This window comes from Hesperophylax consimilis, chromosome 30, assembly GCF_061612785.1.
Source record: "Hesperophylax consimilis isolate HC1 chromosome 30, BYU_Hcon_1.0, whole genome shotgun sequence".
Classification (NCBI taxonomy): domain Eukaryota; kingdom Metazoa; phylum Arthropoda; class Insecta; order Trichoptera; family Limnephilidae; genus Hesperophylax; species Hesperophylax consimilis.
In genome coordinates, this window is record NC_142865.1 from 2327953 (window position 1) to 2350191 (window position 22239).

A 22239-nucleotide genomic window follows, 5' to 3' on the forward strand; every position below is an offset into this window, starting at 1 on the left:
TCCCAAAGAAACACCAACATGATGCATCAGGTTCTGGTATGCCAGCATTTCCTGCAAATGTTTCTGAACTAGAAGTATTCCAACATTTTTTGTCAAGATACTTGTTTGATAAAATTGTACTGGAAACAAATCGGTACTCAAACCACATTGGGACCACATTCCCGCCTTCACAAATGGAAAAATGTTACTGTTGAAAAACTTTACATATTTTTAGCAATAACCATGTTGATGGCGCGAAATGTCAAATGTAATATTCATGAATACTGGTCAACAAACCCATACACAACTTCCCATCTACTAATTTATAGTATGCTGCACTTCTGCAAGGCTGACAAAACTGACAAACTCTACAATGTTAGAATGTTTATTCAACATGTCAGAGAAAAATTTAACATCTCTGCATTGATGAGAGTCTTGTCCTTTGGAAGGGAAGATTGTCAATCAAACAATATATTCCTCCCAAGAGGCACCGCTTTGGTATAAAATTGTTTATAATGTGTGATGTTGAAACTGGATATATTATAGATTTCATTATATATGCAGGAAAAAACACCGATATTGAAGATGTGTATAAAATTGGCATTTCTGGTGCGGTGGTATTGATGACAGATTTTGTAAACAAAGGTCCCTATGGATAGACAATTGGTCCGAAGCACAAGCCCGAAACTTTAGCAAGTTCTTCATGAAAAAAAGTGTGGCTTCCTACTTTTCCTAATTTGAAATTGGGTGAAACCATTCCGAAAACATGATGGCCCTCAAGTGGCGAGACAAGAGACATGTTGACGACCCAACATAAAGATAACATGGAGGAATCAGGAAAGAAACGATTGGGCTACCAATGAGCCGATAAAAAACACCCAAATGTGGGTGCGGTAGATCGTAGCGATTCACTAATCAGTTCTGTTGAGTGTGTGCGAAAAAGCAGTAAATGGTATAGAAAGCTGGACTTCCACATGATTGACATGATCGTGTTGAATTCCCACGGAGTTTTTTTAACCGTAACAGGTAAACGACCGACACTTCCACAATTTCAAGATGCCGTGATTACGAAGCTAATTGAAAGGCACAACATGCCTGTTCCACAAGCAGGACGACAAACAAGCAAGTATAGAAGTTGTCATGTTTGCTCTCAAACGACAAAACGCGAGAAGAGGAGAAAAGTAGCGCAGTTTTGGTGTCCTACCTGCAAAATGCTTCTCTGTGCTGATCCCTGCTTTGAAGAGTATCACACAATATCTAATCAATATATATACGAGGTTTGTTCAAAAGAAAAGGTGAATTTTGAATTTTCGCGCGCTGTGTACATTCGATTATCGATTTTTTTTTTGTTATGTTGGTACACATATGTTTATCATATGTTAGCATTATCAGGCATTTTGGATTAGTAGTTTGTTTTTGACAAATGGAAAGGTTAGTCAAGTTTTTGTGTGTTCTTCGTTTTTACTTTTGAAAAAAACGGATCAAAGAATATGTATTAGATTTTGCGTTAAAAATGGAATGGTCAACATTTTAAGTGCTCCAATGCACTTAAAATGTTGACCAAGGAGGTGACCCATTTAGTAAAGTCAAAAGCGACTTTGCAGACTTTGTCTTGGGCAGGATTTATCAAAAGGCTAACGGGCAAAGAATTGTTCATGACATTGTACCATTCAGTTATGTCCCAGAAGGAGATCGACATTTTTCAAGAGGCGATTTCCAAAGTAGCAGAATTTTCGGAGGATCGATCTTCATCGTGTCAAACCACAGCAACACGACCACTACCACATCGTTCAAGACTGCTCCTACCAGTGCTCCACTTGCCGCTGCGTTCGCCTTAGAACGTTCCTTCGACAAGGAAGAAAATGCCCTCGAAGGGTTATTTGGTCCAGAGATTTCCATATTGAACATTGGCAAAATCTCGCAGTCTATCTCTCGACCAATGGAAGGGAAATCAGTCACTTGGAAGTCGCCAGGCGAAACTGGGATGAATGTAATGAAAAATTCTTGAAAAATCCCTTTTTTTTTGGGGCCTCCTGACTGTATATAACCCCTTAAAAGAAATATTTTGTTTTCAGATTACTTCAATTTAATAACTTTGGCTAAAAGTAATGTGGACGATATTTTTCCAGAATTGGTCGAATTTCGGAATGTTCCAATGGGGGAAGGAAATTTACTAAGTGATCGAAATGCTGGGGGACGAATACAATATGATATGACAGATGACCAAATTGAACACAATAATTCCAGAAGGCGGATTTCCACAGCAAATAGAAGGAGTGTATTCTTTCTCTTATCAATAATCCTAATTACACTGGAGTGGTGTGGTTTAATCAACTAACGACAGAAATAAGGTTAGAACCGGACTATAATAAATTCAATTTTAAATAAGACGTGTGATTACCCCACCATCAGATTATTTATAGAATTTAAAGTAACTTTTCTGCTAATCATTTAAAAAAAAAACATCACTTTTATAATTTCATAAAGATCCTTTCAACAACGAAAACCAAATACTTTTTTTCAAACAGCGACATACCAAATATGCAAGGTTCTATAACCTCCCCGTGCTACAAAACCACCACAGCCCAAACATTTTATAAATATAATGGAGTGAAATGGTTTAACGAATTACCTCTAGATGTAGGATTACAAAAAAAATTTGTTGAAATTCAAATTCACAATTTAAAATATAATAGGCCTCTTGCACCCCATTTTTTTTTATTTTATTTTCCGGTTTAGGCAAATATTCTAAGACATTCTGTATTTTTTTTTTTTTAATCGTATTTTTGAAACCATAGCGATTTTTGAAAATTTTAATCCGAAAAATCGGACCATTTTTTCATAAACCGGAAAGACGGAACATAATTTATGGGTGCGAAAACAAAATAATTACATAGCCCAAAAACATTTTTAAAAAAAACCGACGCATTTCACACGAATGGCAGAGGAGAATAACGAGGCATACCAAAAATATTACATCTCATAAATATTTTTTTCCTTGAACCTTCTTATTGATCATTAATCCTTATTAATTTATTTAAAGTTTTATTCCAGCAGTACTGGGAGGATATTGCAATCTCAGTCTGCCATATTAAATGAGATGACATATAATATAAATATACTTATACACAATATTATAGGATTGGTGAATATATACGATTATAATGTTCAGTCACTAAATCCAAATATTTTACAATAAAACCTAATGTAAATAAAATTAAATGAATTAAAGGGGAAGGTTTATCAACAATATGAAATATATAAACAAGTATAAAGAAGGTTCTCATAAAATATATTTAGTTGGTCGAAGTACCTATATATTATATATGTACCAAGGTTGGTTTTTGTTTTTGCAATGAGACTATTTTTAAGCTGCACATTCTAGTTATATAACATATAACTTGATATTGTACCTCTTGTTTGATATTATCCAAATGTTGCGATTTAAATTATTCTTGTACTCATAAACTCATAATAATATAATATAAAATTTGATTTTGTTAAAATCAGGACCATCACCATTATACCTCTAAGACAGCCGCCACGGAAGGATAATCTGTACGATTTTCACATCATAACATCTGTCACTTCTGAATAATATCTGTCATGTCAAAACGAAGTACTTCCAATTCTAACGCTGCGTTTTGTTACTGTTTTGTTATTTAATTAAACATGGATTCGTGTAGTAAGCGTAGGATCCGGGATCGTAAAAATAATTTTAAATATTGTATGGTTCCTTTGTGCCCAAATACTTGGGCGACTACTAAGGACAAAAGATTTTTCGTTGTACCGCGAATTTCAGCAATTAGAAAACAATGGTATATTCCAATTCATAGGTCCAGTCAATTGGGTGTGAACTGTCAAATAAAACCGTACGATATGTCTGTGAAGATCATTTTAATGTAAGTATATTTTTTACAATATTATTGTTTGAACACAATATTTAAAAAATACATATTTTTCTTTGTTGCATGCTTCACGAATAGTTTGCTGAACAGTACAGTAGGTTGAGTAGGTGGGTCTATTACCTAGTGACAACAAGCCTACACACATTACAATATTGTTACACTTTTGCAGGCTATTCTCAAATGAAGATACTTATTATATTTGCATTGTTATGTTTGTATTGAATAAATACAATGTCTCTTGATAAGTTGTATTTTTATTTTCAGTTAAGCGTGGATGCTCGGAAATGGCCCCAACATCTAAGTAAAAGGGTGCTTTTAAAAAAAGGAACCATTCCTCATAAATTTGAATGTCAAATTGGAGCTGATGGGCGAGATCTACTCAATGTGGTGGATCAGCATCCAAGCTCATCTAAAGGCGGTGAAGTGTTTGTTGCAAGTCTCGAGCCAATGTCTCCTTGCCTGTCTGATGTGGATGAGTCTGTGCCACAACAGATCATCAATCAACCTCAAGACTAGGTTGAACTGGAAGTGTCGTTTCCTCTCGAGAAGCCTCAATGCTCTGGACTCCAAATACTTCAACATGTGGATGGACCACAAGATACATCAAGCTCCGAAGAAAACTTTCACATTTTGATAGTTGAGAACGCAACTGATTCGAAAGCCATTCAATGCAATTTGAAAAAGAAATTCAAAAGTAAATTGACAAATACAGGAAAAGAACACAGTAGGGGTCCAATCAAGTGTTTAACTACTCGTGACGTAAGTACTTCTCCTGTGAAGCATAATAAAAATACCAAGAACGTACAACTAAAGCATGTCACTCTTCAGCCAGACAGTTCTGCCTCGGAATCGGCATCTGGTTCAGAATACTCCCAACAAGCTATAATGATAGAGGTTTTAAGCAACTAGCTACTATTTTAGAAGGCAAACATTGTCAACTTGTGCATCCACCAAGTGTTGTTACAGGTGTAAATAGCACTAAAAGAGAGGTGAAGTTATCCAAGCAAATAGCAGCACTGCGTATACACGTTGAACGTGTAATAAGCCGGCTCAGAGAGTATAATATTCTAAAGCCACATTCTTGTATAGACTTCCATTTGACTCAACAAGTTGACCATATTGTTATGATTGCATGTGGACTCATAAATCTACAAAAACCAATAATTTGTCATATTAGTCTTATTAATATTATTAGTCTTTTAGTGTTTTGTGCTCTACGCTAATGCTTAGTTTAAAATGTTATGTGCGCTTCATTATCATATTAACTTTCACTTGAATATAAATATTCATAATATGTACCAGTGTAATTTTGTTTATCCTTCATGTAATGTATATAGAATAAGTCTAAAGTGTATAATATTATGTAATTATAGCGCCAGTATGTGTTTTTTATAAAAACATATGTTGGAGCTTTTACTTAAAGTTTATCCACTGGAGCGAACATGTCGAATAATTCGACGTTTTTTTTTTCTTCTAATATTGAGCATGTCGAATTATTCGACGTTTATTACGTACCACTCGTAAAAATTAAATATAATATTATTTACCAGTCCCTGGCCAATAATTTATTCCGTTGTAAAGCTGGTAAAATTGGCTTCATCTATGGCAACACCGATTATCCATAGATGCTTCTGGAAGAAATATTTGGCGGTTTAAATGTGACAGTTTATTCCAAAATTTTTACCTTCGAGGCGAAACTGTTTTGAGAAATCGGTTATATTTACACATCTTTTAAAATGCCTTAAGTGATTGTGTTTTTTGCGTTTTAACGCCATAATATATATTAGTGTAATCGTGATTCAATTATTAATGTGTTTTCAACTCCTTTGATTAAAAAAACGGGTTTTTTTAGCATATTTTCGATACAAAACTATGATTTCTGGCGGGGTTAGGTTTTTTAAGTTATTAATTTGCAATTCAATTCCTAATTACTCCACTTGTGTATTTGAAATAGTGTTTTTCTATTAGAATGATTCATTACCAAGAGATAATTATAAATTTTATTTAGGTGTGGTCATTTTTTCTCCAGATATTTGTAATTTTATAACTCAGTAGAAATGTAGAAAAAATCGGAAATTTATTAGATGAAATTTAATGTAAAGTTACCATCACACAATGAATATGGGATTATTTCGTTTCGTTTTGTAATTAATTAATTTATTTACTTATTTCAAATTTCTACAGAGCCAATAATCCACAAGAAAGTGTTCCACAATCCATGTATAAATATCTATTTTTTTATATGATAAGATATATAAAAATCTATGATTTGATTCAAAATATAAAATCTACATGAAATATTTTTAATTAGAAGTGTACCGATGCAGAGAGGCAGAGGAAGAGGCAGAGGGAGGGGGGCTGTACGAGCTGGACGTGGAAGCCAACGTGGAGCAGCACTGGCAGCTCGGTCTGGAGTGTTAGTATTTTTTAATGTTTTTAAAGAAGGTTTTTTTTGCTGTGGATAAGGGGTAGAGCTCATCATATATTTTAGTTTATTTTAACAGTGACCCTGCTCTGGTTATGGTGCGGGAAGATCGCGTCAGGGCCCTAAAGGACGTTAAGGCCCTGCCTGCTTCTTTCCAACTGGAGCTGGAAAACCGTAAATTTAAGAATCAGGCGGCGCGGATTTTGCTCCCCACCGCGCCTGCAAGAAAAGCTAAACGAAAGTAAGTTATCGTCTTTAGATGCATTACACAATATTATTTTTTTTCCCTGAGAGCTTTCCGCCACCGTGAGAGTTGGTTGGATCAGCGCTCTGTGCATTATGCACATGCAGTAAAATCAGCGCTATTCCAATTCTTATTGTTTTTTATTTACTGTTTCACGTGTGAATGACAACGATTCATATGATTTATGTATATGTTTTCAGAATTCCATCTCCGGAGAGAGTAGCGTGTCCCTTTTCACAGGGCACGCCTTCAACGCTGCCATCGCCTATTCCCCCACCGTGGTTGTCCAACGAGCAAGCTGTCACAACGACCCAAGCAACGGCTCCCGCTGTGCCAACGCGGGCGACTTCTCCAGAGCCGTTACCTGGGACATCGCGGGATGGGGAACGCCAGTGGGGCGATCTCTCTCTGGAGCATGGCTACCATAGAGAGCTGTGGGTGGAAGTGCCGTTCTGCCAGGAAGTGTCTGCGTTTGGAAACGGTGAGTTTTTTTTAATACATCTTACCAGAGGCGTTCCGTAATTGAAATATAGATATATTAAATCAATTTATGTTTTGTACATTTCAGAGCCAGGCATGGACGGAACGGGGACTGGTGACGTTCAAGCTGCAACTCTCTATTATGATGAGTCGGCACTTGAAAACCGTAAGTTATAAAACTAACTAACTAACCTTCACGCCATTTCCCTACACGGGTAGGCAGAGGATGGACCGCCATACAACTTGGTTTTGGCACACACACACTCTCTTCTTCATTCAAACTCATCCGTTCCTCCCCTTGTGCTATTCTGACATAGCCCGCCTCAAATATTCAATTTATATTGGTTTTTCTCATAATTTAAGTAAATCAATACATAGTTTTATTGTGCCTCGCTCTAGAGCGATACTTTCAGTATCGCTCTGGTGAGAGCCCACTATTCAGAATTGAACATTGCTTGAAAATCGTGGAATGGGGAACGCCAGTGGGGCGTCACTCTCTGGAGCATGGCTACCATAGATAGCTGTGGGTGGACGTGCCGTTCTGCCAGGAAGTGTCTGTGTTTAGAAACAGTGAGATTATTGTTTTAAAACGTCATATCAGAGGCGTTCCGTAATTGAAATAAAGACACATTAAATCAATTTGTGTTATATACATTTCAGACCCAGGCATGGACAGAGCGGGTGAATTTGAAGCTGCATCTCTTCATCATGATCAGTCGGCATTTGAAGACCGTAAGTTATAAAACTAACTAACAACGCCATTTCGCTACACGGGTAGGCAGAGGATGGACCGCCACACTCTTTTCTTCATTGAAACTCATTTATACCTGCCCTTGTGTTATTCTGACATTGCGCGCCTCAAGTATTTGATTAACTTGATCGAGCCAAGAGTTCATTATCTTAAAGCGTTGTACCAAAGGGAGTAAGTACTAGTTTAATGTAGTAAGTAGAAATGCTAAGTTAATTTGTGTTTTCTGTTGTTTTAGAAACGGATCTGGACGAAGGGAGCGACGTCGACGAGGATAACTTATGCATGCCACCAAAACCTTATCATCGTATGAACAATGCACTTAAGCCCGGTATGGCCGTAGACCTAAGACAAGACCAGGTAGATAGAGAGGCAATGCGTTCGATTCTGCCATCTGATAGTTACTCTTTCGATTGGTCCAGCGATATCTCACATTTTAATGGGATAAGGGAGATATTCACAGGTACGCCGGGACCAACTTTCAATACCGACGAAATGGGCAAACCTGTGGATGCCTTTCTTAAAATCTTCGATGCCGATTTCGTTGAACTGATCGTAAGAGAGACTAACAGGTATGCAGAACAACACATTGCGCTAACCCAATTCAAGCGCTATGCGCGTATCAATAGATGGGCTCCCACGAATAAAGAGGAAATGTACATATTCTTGGCACTTCTAATGCATCAAGGTATTTGTCCCCTTCCCGTTGAAAAAGACTTCTTCTTTTCAATTGACGTCACCGCCATGCCTTATTTCAGCAAAACCATGGGCTATAATCGTTTTCTTCTAATAAAAAAATTCCTTCACTTCACCAACAATGAAACTCCCTCTTCTGATGTACCGTTATCTGTGCGAAGGTTACAAAAGATTCAGCCTGTCTTGGACCACCTCTCCCATAAGTTTGAGAGTTTATACCTGCCCGAGCAAGACATCTCTCTAGATGAATCCTTACTCCGCTATAAAGGCCGTTTGGGATTCGTCCAGATGATCAAATCTTAAGCGGCAGGCTCGGGTATAAAGTCTTACGAGCTTTGTGAGTCCACGTCTGGCTATCTTTGGAAATTCCAAATTTATACGGGGAAGACCATTTCCAGTCAGACAGAATCGACAAATCCAGACCAGGAAGACATGACGGAAGACGACATAACGGAAGACATGACACGAGCCAACTTTTCTGGTGCTCACAATATCTGCCCAGTTGGGGCCACTGCAAAGATAGTATACGATTTGGCCAGCCCTCTGTTTAACAAAGGGTACACGCTAATAATGGACAATTTTTACAATAGTCCATTATTAGCGCGATGCCTCAAAAGAAGTGGGATGGATTGCATGGGCACATTGCGGTTGAACCGAGAATTTGTGCCCAATATATTAAAGTCCAATCTCAAATCAAAACTGAAGGAAGGTGAGCTCGTAAACTCGAACTGCGGGGACCTCAATGTTATGGTTTGGTTGGACAAAGCTTGGTAAGTATGTTGTCCACCTACCATAAAGCAGAAATCGGGGCAGTTGAAAAGTTTGGGGCTTGGAAATACAAACCCCAAATTGTACTAGACTATAACAAGGTAATGGGGGGAGTTGACAGAAAGGATCAGCTTTTGGCAGGCTACCCCGTTGAACGACAGCGAAACATGGTCTGGTACAAGAAGCTTTTCAGGAGACTACTAAGTGTTTCGGTGCAGAATGCTCCGCAAGGAAAATAAATGCATTTTGCATCGAAAATTTAGGAGTGAGGTTGCGAGGAATCTCCTTCAGCTGTTCTGTCACAGGGAAATTAACCTGACTCCGACTGTGATCATTGGCCAAATAGCTCAAGGAAAGATTCTGCGTACTGTCCTGGAAGGCAACCACTTCTCGGTCCATAGCGGGCCAACGTTGAATTGTGTGTGGTGTTCAATTAAAAAAATTACCAAACGAACTACAAAAAAATGTGACGTGTGTGATGTGGGATTATGCAATGATTGTATGGTCCCATATCACACCACCCCACTCTCCATATTGAATAACTGAGGGTTTTTTTATTTTATTTTTCTTTTCTTGTTTTTAGTTGTGAAATTATAATTTATAAATTTAATGAACTTTCTTTGGACATCAATAACGATGGCCTGGATGACAGGACCAAGTCATTTCTTTTTACATCTCATAAAAATGTTAAAACGACAAAGGACCCAAAGGTACGAGTTCTATCTGATAAGGTTTGGTGGACATTTAATATGTATATTTCAATTCTGATCATTAAAATATACATATTAAAAAATGCATAGGTATTCTCATTCTTTCCTGCTATTGTACACATTAAATAACTTGTTTTATCAACATGATTTGTTTTTGAGGTGTTATGCCGTCTCGCTGTACCTTTTGTATCTGTAACGTTTTGGGCAGCGTTAGTTATAGAAGGAGGTAGCGCGACACGGCATAACACCCCAAAAACAAATCATGTTAATACTTTTGGCCATGAAAATCTCAAATCACACTAGTTTTATTTTTACGTCTTAATTATATATTTTGTTAATTTTTCTGTAAAGAGGCTTTTTTAGATCTAGTCACTTCTTGTACAAAACTAAGCCATTTCAAGCAATGTTTAAATCTGAATGGTGGACTCTCACCAGAGCGATACTGAGAGTATCACTCTAGAGTCTAGAGCGAGGCTAAATGTATTGATTTACTGACAAAAACCAACATAACTACCATTGTAATTATACAACTGTAATTTTAATTTAATTAATGTAAAAGCCCATTAGGGCGTAAATAAATAAATAAATCAATTATTTGTTCCCTCAATTATTTTCCTCTCCACTATTTTTCTTTAGATTTCCAACTTTTAGATAAAAAAAATATCACTAAATTTTATTTGCCGATCGACGCTGATACAATAGGTTTGATATATAAGGTTTAATCATCACCATCATTTTAGCTATTATAATTTATCCGGTATGTATCGACCTGTATTTTCCCAAACAAAATGGCAGAATTCCACAGGATTTTATCAAATTACAAAGTATATCCTGAAAGATTGGCAAAGCTTATTCCTATGATATGGGATTTTTTAAAATCTTTGTTTCTTGTTCTATCACGAAACACAAAAACATGGATAAAAATCTCCAGTTCTCAGTCACAATTATTTAAAAAGCAGCACTCTGATTTTGACATCGTGAAATAGGCTATCTGTATAAAACGATCAAATGATTTAAATAAAGCAAAGGCAGTTATTCTTATTGGTAATTGTAAACAGTTAATGTATCTTCCTAATGTAGTACCACTTCTTTGTGGTAAATGTATAAAATATCATAATTTAGTTCATTCAAATTTAACAGGTTCACGTACCAAATAACACAAAATAATTTTCACAAATTATTTTTATCTTGATGTCAGCATATAAAAAATGATTTTCTAGTATATATTTGGATTTGTGGTTGTAGAACAGGTCATAGAGAACATAAAACGTAGAAAATATTCAATGTGAATATTCAAAATATCCACTGGCGGCAATTTCAAATATACTCACGCACAAAATTCGCGCATTTACAAAGTTTACGATTTTTTTATAATTTTTCTATCAATTATACAAATACAAAATAATTAATAAAATATAGGTGAGTTTATTGGCTACATAGCAGTATATTTTTTTTATATGTTTACATATAAAAAAAACCATTAAAGACAAACACAAACCTTGGATAACAGATGTCATTAAATATATGATGAAAATTCGAGATCGCGCGTATATCAGGTATTTAAAATCAAAATTAGACTCACACTACACTTATTATAAACAATTACGAAATCTAGTAACCTCTTCCATGAAAAGAGAAAAAAAAGCATTTTTTGAATATAACATCAATAATAATGTACATGACTCAAAAAAACTCTGGAAATCTTTAGAAAATTGCCTTCACGTTAAAGACAAAGTCGGAGATATACCAACACATTTAAATGACCCAGAAGCCATAAATAATCATTTTATTAATCACAGTCAAAATCTAGAACATAGTCCAATTTTAGTCAACCATTATAATACACAAAATCACTCTATAGCAAAATCATTTTCACTTCAAATAGTTGATGAAACTACAATATCAAAACACATTCATACTATCAAATCAAACGCTATCGGTTGCGATAAAATAAGTATCTCAATGATTAAACTCATACTTCCGTATGCACTCAGCACTATAACAACCATTATTAACCAATCGTTACGGACAGGTATAGTTCCAGCACTGTGGAAAAATGGTTTAGTCACACCAATTCCGAAAAAGAAACCAATTTCAAGTATTAGTGATCTCAGACCGATTAGCATATTACCAGCATTATCCAAGGTACTCGAAAAAGTTGTGTTTGAGCAAACAGTAGTCTACGCTGAAACATGCGGGATTATACCTCGTCATCAATCGGGGTTTCGTAAAGGCCACAGCACTACAACAGCTCTGCAATGTATTACAGATGATATTCTTGCCTCCACTGATGCAGGCAAAGCCTCGATACTAGTTCTGCTGGACTTCTCTAAGGCATTTGACTTACTGAGCATTCCATTACTTATTGCAAAGTTGCGTTACTTTGGTTTTGACGATGAAGCAATAAAATGGTTTCAAAATTACTTCAAAGATAGAACTCAGCGCACAGTTTGCAAGGATAGTAATGGGACTCTAAAATATTCATCTGACATTATAATAACAAGAGGGGTACCCCAGGGATCGATACTAGGGCCATTGCTTTTTGCTATATATACCGCTGACATGATGCAATCTATTGAACACTGTGGTTCGCACATGTATGCTGATGACACACAACTATATTTATCGTTTGACGTAAGTAAAACTCATGTGGCAGTGGATATGGTAAATGGTGACCTACGTAGAGTTTGCAGTTGGGCAAAGGAGCACGCGTTACTTCTCAATCCTCAAAAAACTGTTGCTTTATTAATGGGAACTAAGCAAAAAATATCATGCGTAAAAAATGGAGGACATGTTGTAAAAATACATGAAACCACCGTTCCCTTTGTTGATGCTGCGCGCAACCTTGGAATAATGGTGGACGGTAGATTGAGGTATGATGAACATGTTAAAAACAGGTCACAGTGGTGCTACTCGAGGCTTCGTCTATTGTACAATATAAGAGATAACATATCAGTGAAACTACGCAAGATTATTACTGATAGTCTTGTTCTCTCAATATTGGACTATGGAGACTCAGTTTACGGTCCATCTTTATTGAAAAAAACCCAAAAACAAGTACAACGAGTCCAAAATGCATGTGTCCGATATTGCTATAATGTCCCGAGACGCGAGCATATCTCGCCTTACCTCTATCGGCATCGAATACTGAATATGTCGAACAGAAGGAAGTTACATCAAATGTGTCAACTGTTCAACTTGATGAATTCAAAGGTTCCTTCCTATCTGTTTGACAGACTGCAGTGGTCCCGTGACTCACATGCACATAGTACACGCCAAAGAGACCATTTACTTGCTCTCCCCAAACATAAAACTGCTGTTTTTGAGGGTAGTTTTAGCTACTCATCGTCAAAACTTTGGAATAAAATACCACTGCCTATTCGAACAACAACATCGTTGCAGTGCTTTAAGAAGCTCTGCAGCGAATGGTTGCTGACAGCACAGTCAACCGCACAACATCATCATTGATCGAATTTAAAATGAAAGGGACACCTACTTGTGATTATTATTTTTTTTTATTTTTATCTATGTATTTTATGTAAATTTAATCCTGAATTTATATTTTATTTTATTTTAAAGAAATTTGTATTTATCGATTTATAACACATTATATTAAAGGCACTGCTGAAAACCAGCTACATTCCCGGAGAAATCCGGAATGTACAGCTGAGCAGTTGCCCTTTTGACAATATAATCATCTAAATGTATGTGTACAAACTATATGCAAACATGTAAAAAATTATTGTCAAATAAACGTTTTTATTATTATTATTATTATTATTATATACAAATATGGAGTAATGATTTTTTTAATGTGGTCGGAAATTTTTCCAAATTAACTTTCAAAGGTGGCGAGCAAGTGAAGCTATTTTTCATTATTCTCTCTGTCGCTCCAGTGGATAATCATGTATTATTATGAATAAAGAAGCGAGTGTAGTGCAGTGATTTATTTCAAATAATGTATACCTATACATTTGTACAGGAAATATAGCTCGGGACCAAAACAGCATGGCTTTATAAATAGCTTCGACACAGAATTCTTCATCGTAATCGACGTGGAAAACATTTATTTTGCCAGATGATTCAAAGTTGGGTTCAGCAACACAAAACACTCCCTTGAATTTGTTCAGTACGAACATTTGTATTTGCATTTGTGCATAATACTTTCTGGCAACAACACCCCCAAAAAAGTAATTTTTCATTGTACTATGTTTGACTGGACACTTGACCTCAACAATATAATCATCAGGGGAGCCGCCGATAATTGGTAATTTGCAACTGATTTTCAAACCACATTCTTTATATTTGTGTCCCAGTTGGTTTGCTAGTACCTTTAACACCAAAGGTTCTAAAAGCCTTGCATAGCCTTTGTGTCTGGAATCTTGGCTGCCCCTAAGATGACTTCAGTCAATGTTCCATCCAATGTTTTGCAGTTAGCTGCCTCGTATAGTTTGGATGCAGTCATTCTGCCATATCGCATTTCGTACCATAACGGACAGTTAGCCTGCTTTCTTGTTAATGAAAAAACTTCCTCGAAGATATTTGGAGGAATATTTAGATCACATGTAATAAAATTGATGAAATCTGTAGCACTTGTACGCTTTCTTAAAAGCAGAAATCATCCTGTGCATGGACAAACAGTCGGTGGGCTTCGGATCCATGTGAAGTTGAGTCAGTTGGCATCGAAGCCCCTCCTTAAGACTCTGCCGGAGTACTGCTGCCAGGAAATCTCCATTACTTGGGATGCCAGAATGAACTTTTGGGAGGTTCCGACACACGATAACTTTGATTTTCTCCAATAACAGTCGACGCTGGTTCTTCACTTCTCCTATGGAGCCATGTTAGAAATTATTTGTCAACAGGTAGCTGGCAGAGACCCTCGCAATGATTCTGTGTTTGTTACATCACACAAGAGTTTGCTCTTCCCCACATCTCCATAGGGTAGAAGAGTGTAGAGGTTAGAGGAGAGAAACCAATATAGCCACATACAGTTCAACTAACCTCTAGAAGCTGCACAGTCTTGACATTCTAAGACTTGTATTTCATCTTCCATCTCATCACACAAAAGTACAACAGAGTATGCTTTTTGGCGTTATCTGTGTTGACAAGACCAGACATTGCGTACAGCGTAAGTTACCTAAGTCAGTATAATAGCTGTTAAAATGAAACTCATTGGAAACATTTAAAAAGATTGTTAAAATATCTACAAAAAACCAAAAGCTATGCTTTAGTTTATAAGAAAAGTGATTATTCTTTACATGGTTTTGTAGATGCTGATTGGGCATCATGTACCTTAGATAGAAGGTCATATACTGGGTTCTGCTTCATAATGTCAGGATGTGTTATATCTTATGAATCTAGAAAGCAAAGAACAGTTGCCTTGTCTAGTACTGAAGCAGAATATATGGCTCTATCCGAAGCTTGCAAAGAGGCTATTTACTTAAATAACTTATTATCTGATATGATAGAAATACATAAAAATACACCGGTATGTTTATATAGTGACAGTCAAAGTTCTATTAATTTGTCTGTTAATCCACTGTTTCATAAACGCACCAAGCACATTGATGCACGACATCACTTTGTCAGAGAATGTGTATTTGATAATAAAGTTATGCTTGAATATGTGTCAACTTCCAATATGCCAGCTGACTTGTTAACGAAAAGTCTTTGTTCAAATAAACATCAAAAAATTTTAAGTTCAATGGGCATATCGGAAATTTAAATCCATTTTCATAATATTGTTTTGTTAGAATGGTATTTAGTTTATTTTGTTACGAGAGGGTGTTAGAATTATATAACAAAATTAATATGTGTGACTAGCTCCATCTATGATGTATCTATAAACTAAATAAACGTCAGTCGATCTCCACCAACCTTACCGTTTTATTAGGGAATTTACCATCGGGTGTAGATATCGCTGTTTATCCTAATAATGTTGAAGGACTTCAAAAGGTGGTAACTTTATCAAAGCATTTCCTATGATTTTCCCAAACACATTGTGAATTGACATTTTAAATAAATTAAATGAAAATACTTGGTTTTAGGCCACTTTATTGATAAATTTTATTGTTTACCAAAAAATTATTGTCTCCTAATAAAATTTATCAACAATTTGACCTAAAACCGAGCAATTTCATTTATTTATTAGATTAAATGTAATATTATTACAATACCTAGACTACACTCCACTTTTTCTTTAGACAACCTACCCAGAAACTTAACTCTTGTTTTAAATTGTTGAATGAAAAAGAAAAATCTATTAAAAAAAATTACAAAATTATGAAAATAATAAACTTTGTTTACACCTCTCAAAAATTAAATTAAGAATTAACATTTAGGAATATGTAATGATAAAATTTATAAAAACCTCATTAGGTGCAAAAGGCAAAAAGGTTAGGTTTCCTTATTATGTTTTTAAAATCTTAATTTTTTTTAAATCTGCTAAATTAGCAATAGTTTTTAGTTCAAGGAGTATTTTAATATAACCTTATGGTAAAGAAATGGAAATTTCTTTAAGCAGCTGTGGTTTTAGTTGAGATTTGATATATTTTTAGTTAAGATATTTACGTTTTTAATTGTTATTTCGTGTCTTTTTCTTCAGTTTTTTTAATAATATGTGTTATTATGAAGTTCATAACATGGAACTATCTTAAAATATCTTTCTGTCAGTGCATTACTGTTTGAAAATGTTTGTTTTGTGCCGGCGCCAAAAGTTGGGTTATTTCACGTAGGATATGTTAATTATGTTATTAAATCATAATATTGTTATGTAACGGATATGCCATCAACATAAATACGGAATAATATCCCTGGACCGCGATTCACGTTCTTTTTAACGACAATAATCCTCGCCTTACCTTAATATTAACGCATTTTTCTACGAATGGAATTCACCTTCTATTTTGAAAATTGCGATTCCCATTCTCTCCTTGACAGCTCCTGTCATTTAAAATCCTATCCTTAAACGAGTTAACGCTAGCATGTTTTATGGAGACCGGTCGACCAGCAAAGTCGATTAGCAAAGCATTGATTGGCGGACTTAGTGACGATTATAGTGATATTAGTGTAATTTAAACAAAAGAAAACTTCATATTATCGTAAGTTTTTACTGTAAACATGATTAAGAGATGGAAATTGCCCATTTCCTAATTAATTCATTACCTACAACCTACAACCCTACAACCTAAAAGAAGACATGGCTTGTCTGTCCAATCACAGGTCGGTGCTACATTTAATAAACATAACTATTATTTAATCCGAGGTATGGTATTCATGACTGATATTTATACTTACAGGTACTTACTGCAGTAAGATTCTATGCGGTGTATGCAGCCTATACCAGCGAGGTATAGGCCACGAATGGGGCTTGGCAATCAGCCAGTCATCAGTTAGCCGATGCATTCAGAATGTTTCATCGGCTATCAGCCAAACATTAACGATAACGTGGGTCAAATTTCCTACAACTGCTGCAGAAAGGCAGAAAGCTAGGCTATTATTTGAGCAATCAGATAATCCTTTTCCTGGGACTATAGGAGCGATTGATTGCACCCACACATCAATAATCGCTCCTGCAGATCAGGAAGAGATTTACTTAAATCATCATGGGAATCACTCCTTAAATGTGCAAATGGTAAGCCCTTGATTCGGACCATTCTTTGTGTACCTACTTTCATATGTGTGAAAAAGTCCTAATATTGTAATTTAAAAAATGAACATTTCAGATTTGTGATCCAAACCTTATCATTTTAGACGTGAGCCCGAGATATCCGGGAACGCGGCACGATAGCCAGATTTGGGCCAATTCTCCACCTCGTCGCATTATGGAGCTGTGGCATGAAAGAGGAGAAAGGAAAACTTGGCTAATAGGTAAAAATAAGTCATTGGACATGTAGTAAATAGTATATTTTTTTTATTAGTTCACAACAATTAACATTGTCTCCTCTCCACATAGAATAGGAAAAATTATAATCTCTCCAGAGATTTTGATATATTTATTCGATATAAAAAACAAAAAATGGAAAAATACATCATTACTTTTGGTTCTAAAAGCAATTAAAACAAAAATTAATTTTCATTTTAATATTTTTGCACTTAACAGGAGATACAGGCTACCCGTTGGAACCATGGCTGATGACACCCATTCCAAATTCAGCCATTGACAGTGAGAAAAGGTACACCGACGCTCACTGTAGAGCTCGGTCAGCTGTGGAGAGGTGTTTTGGAGTTCTGAAAGGAACTTGGAACATGGTGTCTGTCTGCCCAGCGAATACTTATGTATGAACCCAAACGAGCTCATCACATAATCAATTGGTGCGTTGTGCTGCACAATATGCGGAGATTAACTCGCATCCATGAGCATGATAACCATAGAGAAGAGTCAGAACTTTCAAGGACACGTCTTGCTGAAGGAAGACGTGTAAGAAGTCACATCATCACTACGCACTTCCATAACTAATACTATCTACTTTCATTATGTGTACAATTTAATTTGTATATTCATATAGTTTTCTTAATGTTGTTAACAGTTTTGTTTCCCTATATGATTTTTTGTGATATGTAGTAAAATAGTTTTTTGATTACCTTGTTTTGTATTACCTGTAATTCATTTATGTACATTTCAAGTGCTTTTCCCCAGATTTCAGCCAAGTAATTTAAATGTGATGGGGTGATTTTATCTTTGATATCATGTGTAATATGCTTTTTAAATGTTGTGCTTATCAACGCACAGCCCAAGATATTTTTCCTGTATCAGGATTTGCAAGTCATTCTATTAGGTTTCTCTGTGCCTTTCTAATGTTCCCATTAAATTAAATTGTGCCTTTCTAATGTTCCCATTAAATTAAATTGTGCCTTTCTAATGTTCCCATTAAATTGTGCCTTTCTAATGTTCCCATTAAATTAAATTGTGCCTTTCTAATGTTCCCATTAAATTAAATTGTGCCTTTCTAATGTTCCCATTAAATTAAATTGTGCCTTTCTAATGTTCCCATTAAATTAAATTGTGCCTTTCTAATGTTTCCATTAAATTAAATTGTGCCTTTCTAATGTTCCCATTAAATTAAATTGTGCCTTTCTAATGTTCCCATAAAATGTTTTCCTTTCCGGAATGAGTTTTTGTTCAACCCGTTCAATAAAGAAACTCCAAAGGAAACCTGAACCTGAAAACTCATCGTTAGCAAATTCTTAATGTCAAATTTTGATTATATAACGTATCTAGGTGCAAAAATTTATCAAAATATAAAATGGGCTAAACACATTAGTTATTCATATTATAAATTTAAAAAAAAAAAATTTTCAAAAGTCTCATTCACTGTTGATTATGATATTATCGGATGAGGCAGTACAAATGATAATATTCTAAATTCACTAATTAAAATCAAAAAAGCCATCATGAAAATTACACTGAAAGGCTCTGTAAGAATTAGAAGTGATTTTTCAATAACCTTAACATCATGTCAATTAAACAACTATAACAAACAATAATAAACAATACTATTTTTACATTCCTAAATCTAGATTACTAAATAAAGTAAGAACTTAGAACATTTTTTTTTTAAAATAGGTTCACGTATAAACTCAAACTAAGAAACTAAAAACGTTTTTTGGTAGTAAGTGTATTCTGTGTGGTAGTCGTTAAGTAGTCGTAAAATAGCCGTTTTTAAAGCGAGAAAATGAGACACTTCAAAAGAAGTGAAACGATTTTTTCTTTCATTTTTTCTACAATAAAATAAATTCTTTTAAAAGTTTACCGTTAATCTAGTAATTCAGAAGAAACGAAGTATAATTTCCATAATATGTGCCTAAAAGTGCGGCGGTTAGGGAAATATTTACAAACTATTTATTTGAACCTATTAAGCGTAAGGATAATGGTGTAATTACAGTTAGAATTATAATATATAAATAATACTGTATAAATGCCATGGCAAGGCAAACCAAGCATGTTTACGGTAATTATTATTATCTTTGGGAATCTCTGATGGTAGAAATTTAAAATTCATACTTCAATAATGTTCTTTTAGGTGATAATGATGGTGCAAAGTTGCAATTTTTGTTTGAGGATAATGTTCTTGCAACCTTAACAAGAACTCCTGTAATTGGTGTACGTACACAAGCCTTGTGGAAAGGTGGCCGATGGTATTGGGGAAAAGTTGTGTCCCCAAGTAATGCAAAGCACAAATTTAATCAAAATGGAGAATTAATCATATCTCTACCTTGCCATTTTGACTCAGTTGATACAATATCGCACAAGACAAAAAACTTACTTGTACCTGAAAACATTGATGATTTGCGAGAGATAAAAGGTAAGTTCGATTCTAAAACTATTCTGAATTCTCATGCCAGCCTCATATTTTTTTAAGTAATTACTAATTAAGAGGGCTTTACCAGAGAATACCGAAAATTAGTCCTTTTTAAATCAAATTCTAGACGTATTTTGACCAAAAAAAAGTAATTTGAATACGAAAGATTGTTATTTTATCTAGTGAAACTCAGTTTAAAATTTTGAAAGAGTTAAATTTTTTTTAATAATAAAAAAGTTATACTGCCGGTCGATGCGCAGATTTGTTAATTTTCAAAAGGCAAACCTTATTATTCAAGACATATTTCATACCGTACAATCATTTAGATTTATAAATCGATAAATTATCTAGTAAAGCTCAGTTTCAAAATTTTAGTTCAAATAAAATTATTAAAAAAAAAATCCGAGTATGTTTTTTGTGACGAAAATACCTCAGTTTGTCTATTTATTTACGGTCTTACACACTAAAATATTTCAGATTTTTTTACACACTTAATTTGCTTAGACATTATTGAAAAATCATAAATACTAATCATCAAAAAATACTTACAAGAAGTACACAATATTAAGAAATTAATCATCACGAGTTTGAGCAGTTTTTATTGCTTACTTGAATGCATGTATATGTTAAAGCAAATTTTGAATTAAATAAAGTGGATATCGAGTTATAATTAAAAAAAATTGGTACAGAGAATAATCAATCTTTCTCATCGGAACCGCTATATACAGTTGCAAAGGCAGGATCGCAAGTTGAAAATGCCGCTGGTTAATGGCTGTTAAGGTTGTTTTTTTTTAAGTAAACGCCAGCTAGCATACAATAATTGTACAGCTCGATCTTCCAATACTAGTGTCAAATTTGAGTACCTAATCACCATGTGAAAATTATTATTACCTTTTTACTGTTTATTTAGGCAATCCAGTATGTTCGACTCCGACTCTAGTGGACCCAAAGGAAAAGATTACCATTATAGACGAAATAATACTACCAAGTACTGCAAAGAATAAATTTAATCACAATGGAGAATTTATCATTTCTGTACCTCGTGACTTTGGAATTGATTCAGTCGACACAATATCGCACAAGACAAAATACTTACTTGTACCTGAAAACATTGATGATTTGCGAGAGATAAAAGGTAAGTTCGATTCTAAAACTATTCTGAATTCTCATGCCAGCCTCATATTTTTTTAAGTAGGTACTAATTAAGGATGTTTGTTTTTTTAAGTAAACGCCAGCTAGCATACAATAATTGTACAGCTCGATCTTCCAATACTAGTGTCAAATTTGAGTACCTAATCACCATGTGAAAATTATTATTACCTTTTTACTGTTTATTTAGGCAATCCAGTATGTTCGACTCCGACTCTAGTGGACCCAAAGGAAAAGATTACCATTATAGACGAAATAATACTACCAAGTACTGCAAAGAATAAATTTAATCACAATGGAGAATTTATCATTTCTGTACCTCGTGACTTTGGAATTGATTCAGTCGACACAATATCGCACAAGACAAAATACCTTGTACCTGAAAACATTGATGATTTGCGAGAGATAAAAGGTAAGTTCGATTCTAAAACTATTCTGAATTCTCATGCCAGCCTCATATTTTTTTAAGTAGGTACTAATTAAGGATGTTTGTTTTTTTAAGTAAACGCCAGCTAGCATACAATAATTGTACAGCTCGATCTTCCAATACTAGTGTCAAATTTGAGTACCTAATCACCATGTGAAAATTATTATTACCTTTTTACTGTTTATTTAGGCAATCCAGTATGTTCGACTCCGACTCTAGTGGACCCAAAGGAAAAGATTACCATTATAGACGAAATAATACTACCAAGTACTGCAAAGAATAAATTTAATCACAATGGAGAATTTATCATTTCTGTACCTCGTGACTTTGGAATTGATTCAGTCGACACAATATCGCACAAGACAAAATACTTACTTGTACCTGAAAACATTGATGATTTGCGA

General features: G+C 34.9%; 1 protein-coding gene and 1 long non-coding RNA gene across 5 annotated transcripts; both read left to right on the forward strand.

Moving 5' to 3' along the window:
- Positions 1–446: 446 nt before the first annotated feature.
- On the forward strand, positions 447–10554 carry LOC149409508 (uncharacterized). Of its 4 annotated transcripts, none has more exons than XM_089649658.1 (9): positions 447–2330; positions 3816–3881; positions 4152–5130; positions 6199–6303; positions 6392–6553; positions 6757–7037; positions 7125–7202; positions 7697–7768; positions 8023–10554. In XM_089649658.1, exons 4-9 carry the CDS (start codon positions 6209–6211, stop codon positions 8781–8783), a joined length of 1449 nt encoding a protein of 482 aa, XP_089505784.1. In that variant the 5' UTR covers positions 447–2330; positions 3816–3881; positions 4152–5130; positions 6199–6208; the 3' UTR covers positions 8784–10554. The 4 variants fall into 4 exon arrangements, with proteins under 4 accessions (XP_089505784.1, XP_089505785.1, XP_089505786.1 ...); XM_089649659.1 differs by having other exon boundaries at positions 4152–4646; XM_089649660.1 differs by having other exon boundaries at positions 4152–4646; positions 6202–6303.
- A 5882-nt stretch (positions 10555–16436) lies between these two features.
- Positions 16437–19260, forward strand: LOC149409509 (uncharacterized). Its single transcript, XR_016305129.1, has 3 exons — positions 16437–17591; positions 17711–17827; positions 18060–19260. It is a non-coding gene; the product is annotated as an uncharacterized LOC149409509 (long non-coding RNA).
- The last annotated feature ends 2979 nt before the right edge of the window (positions 19261–22239 follow it).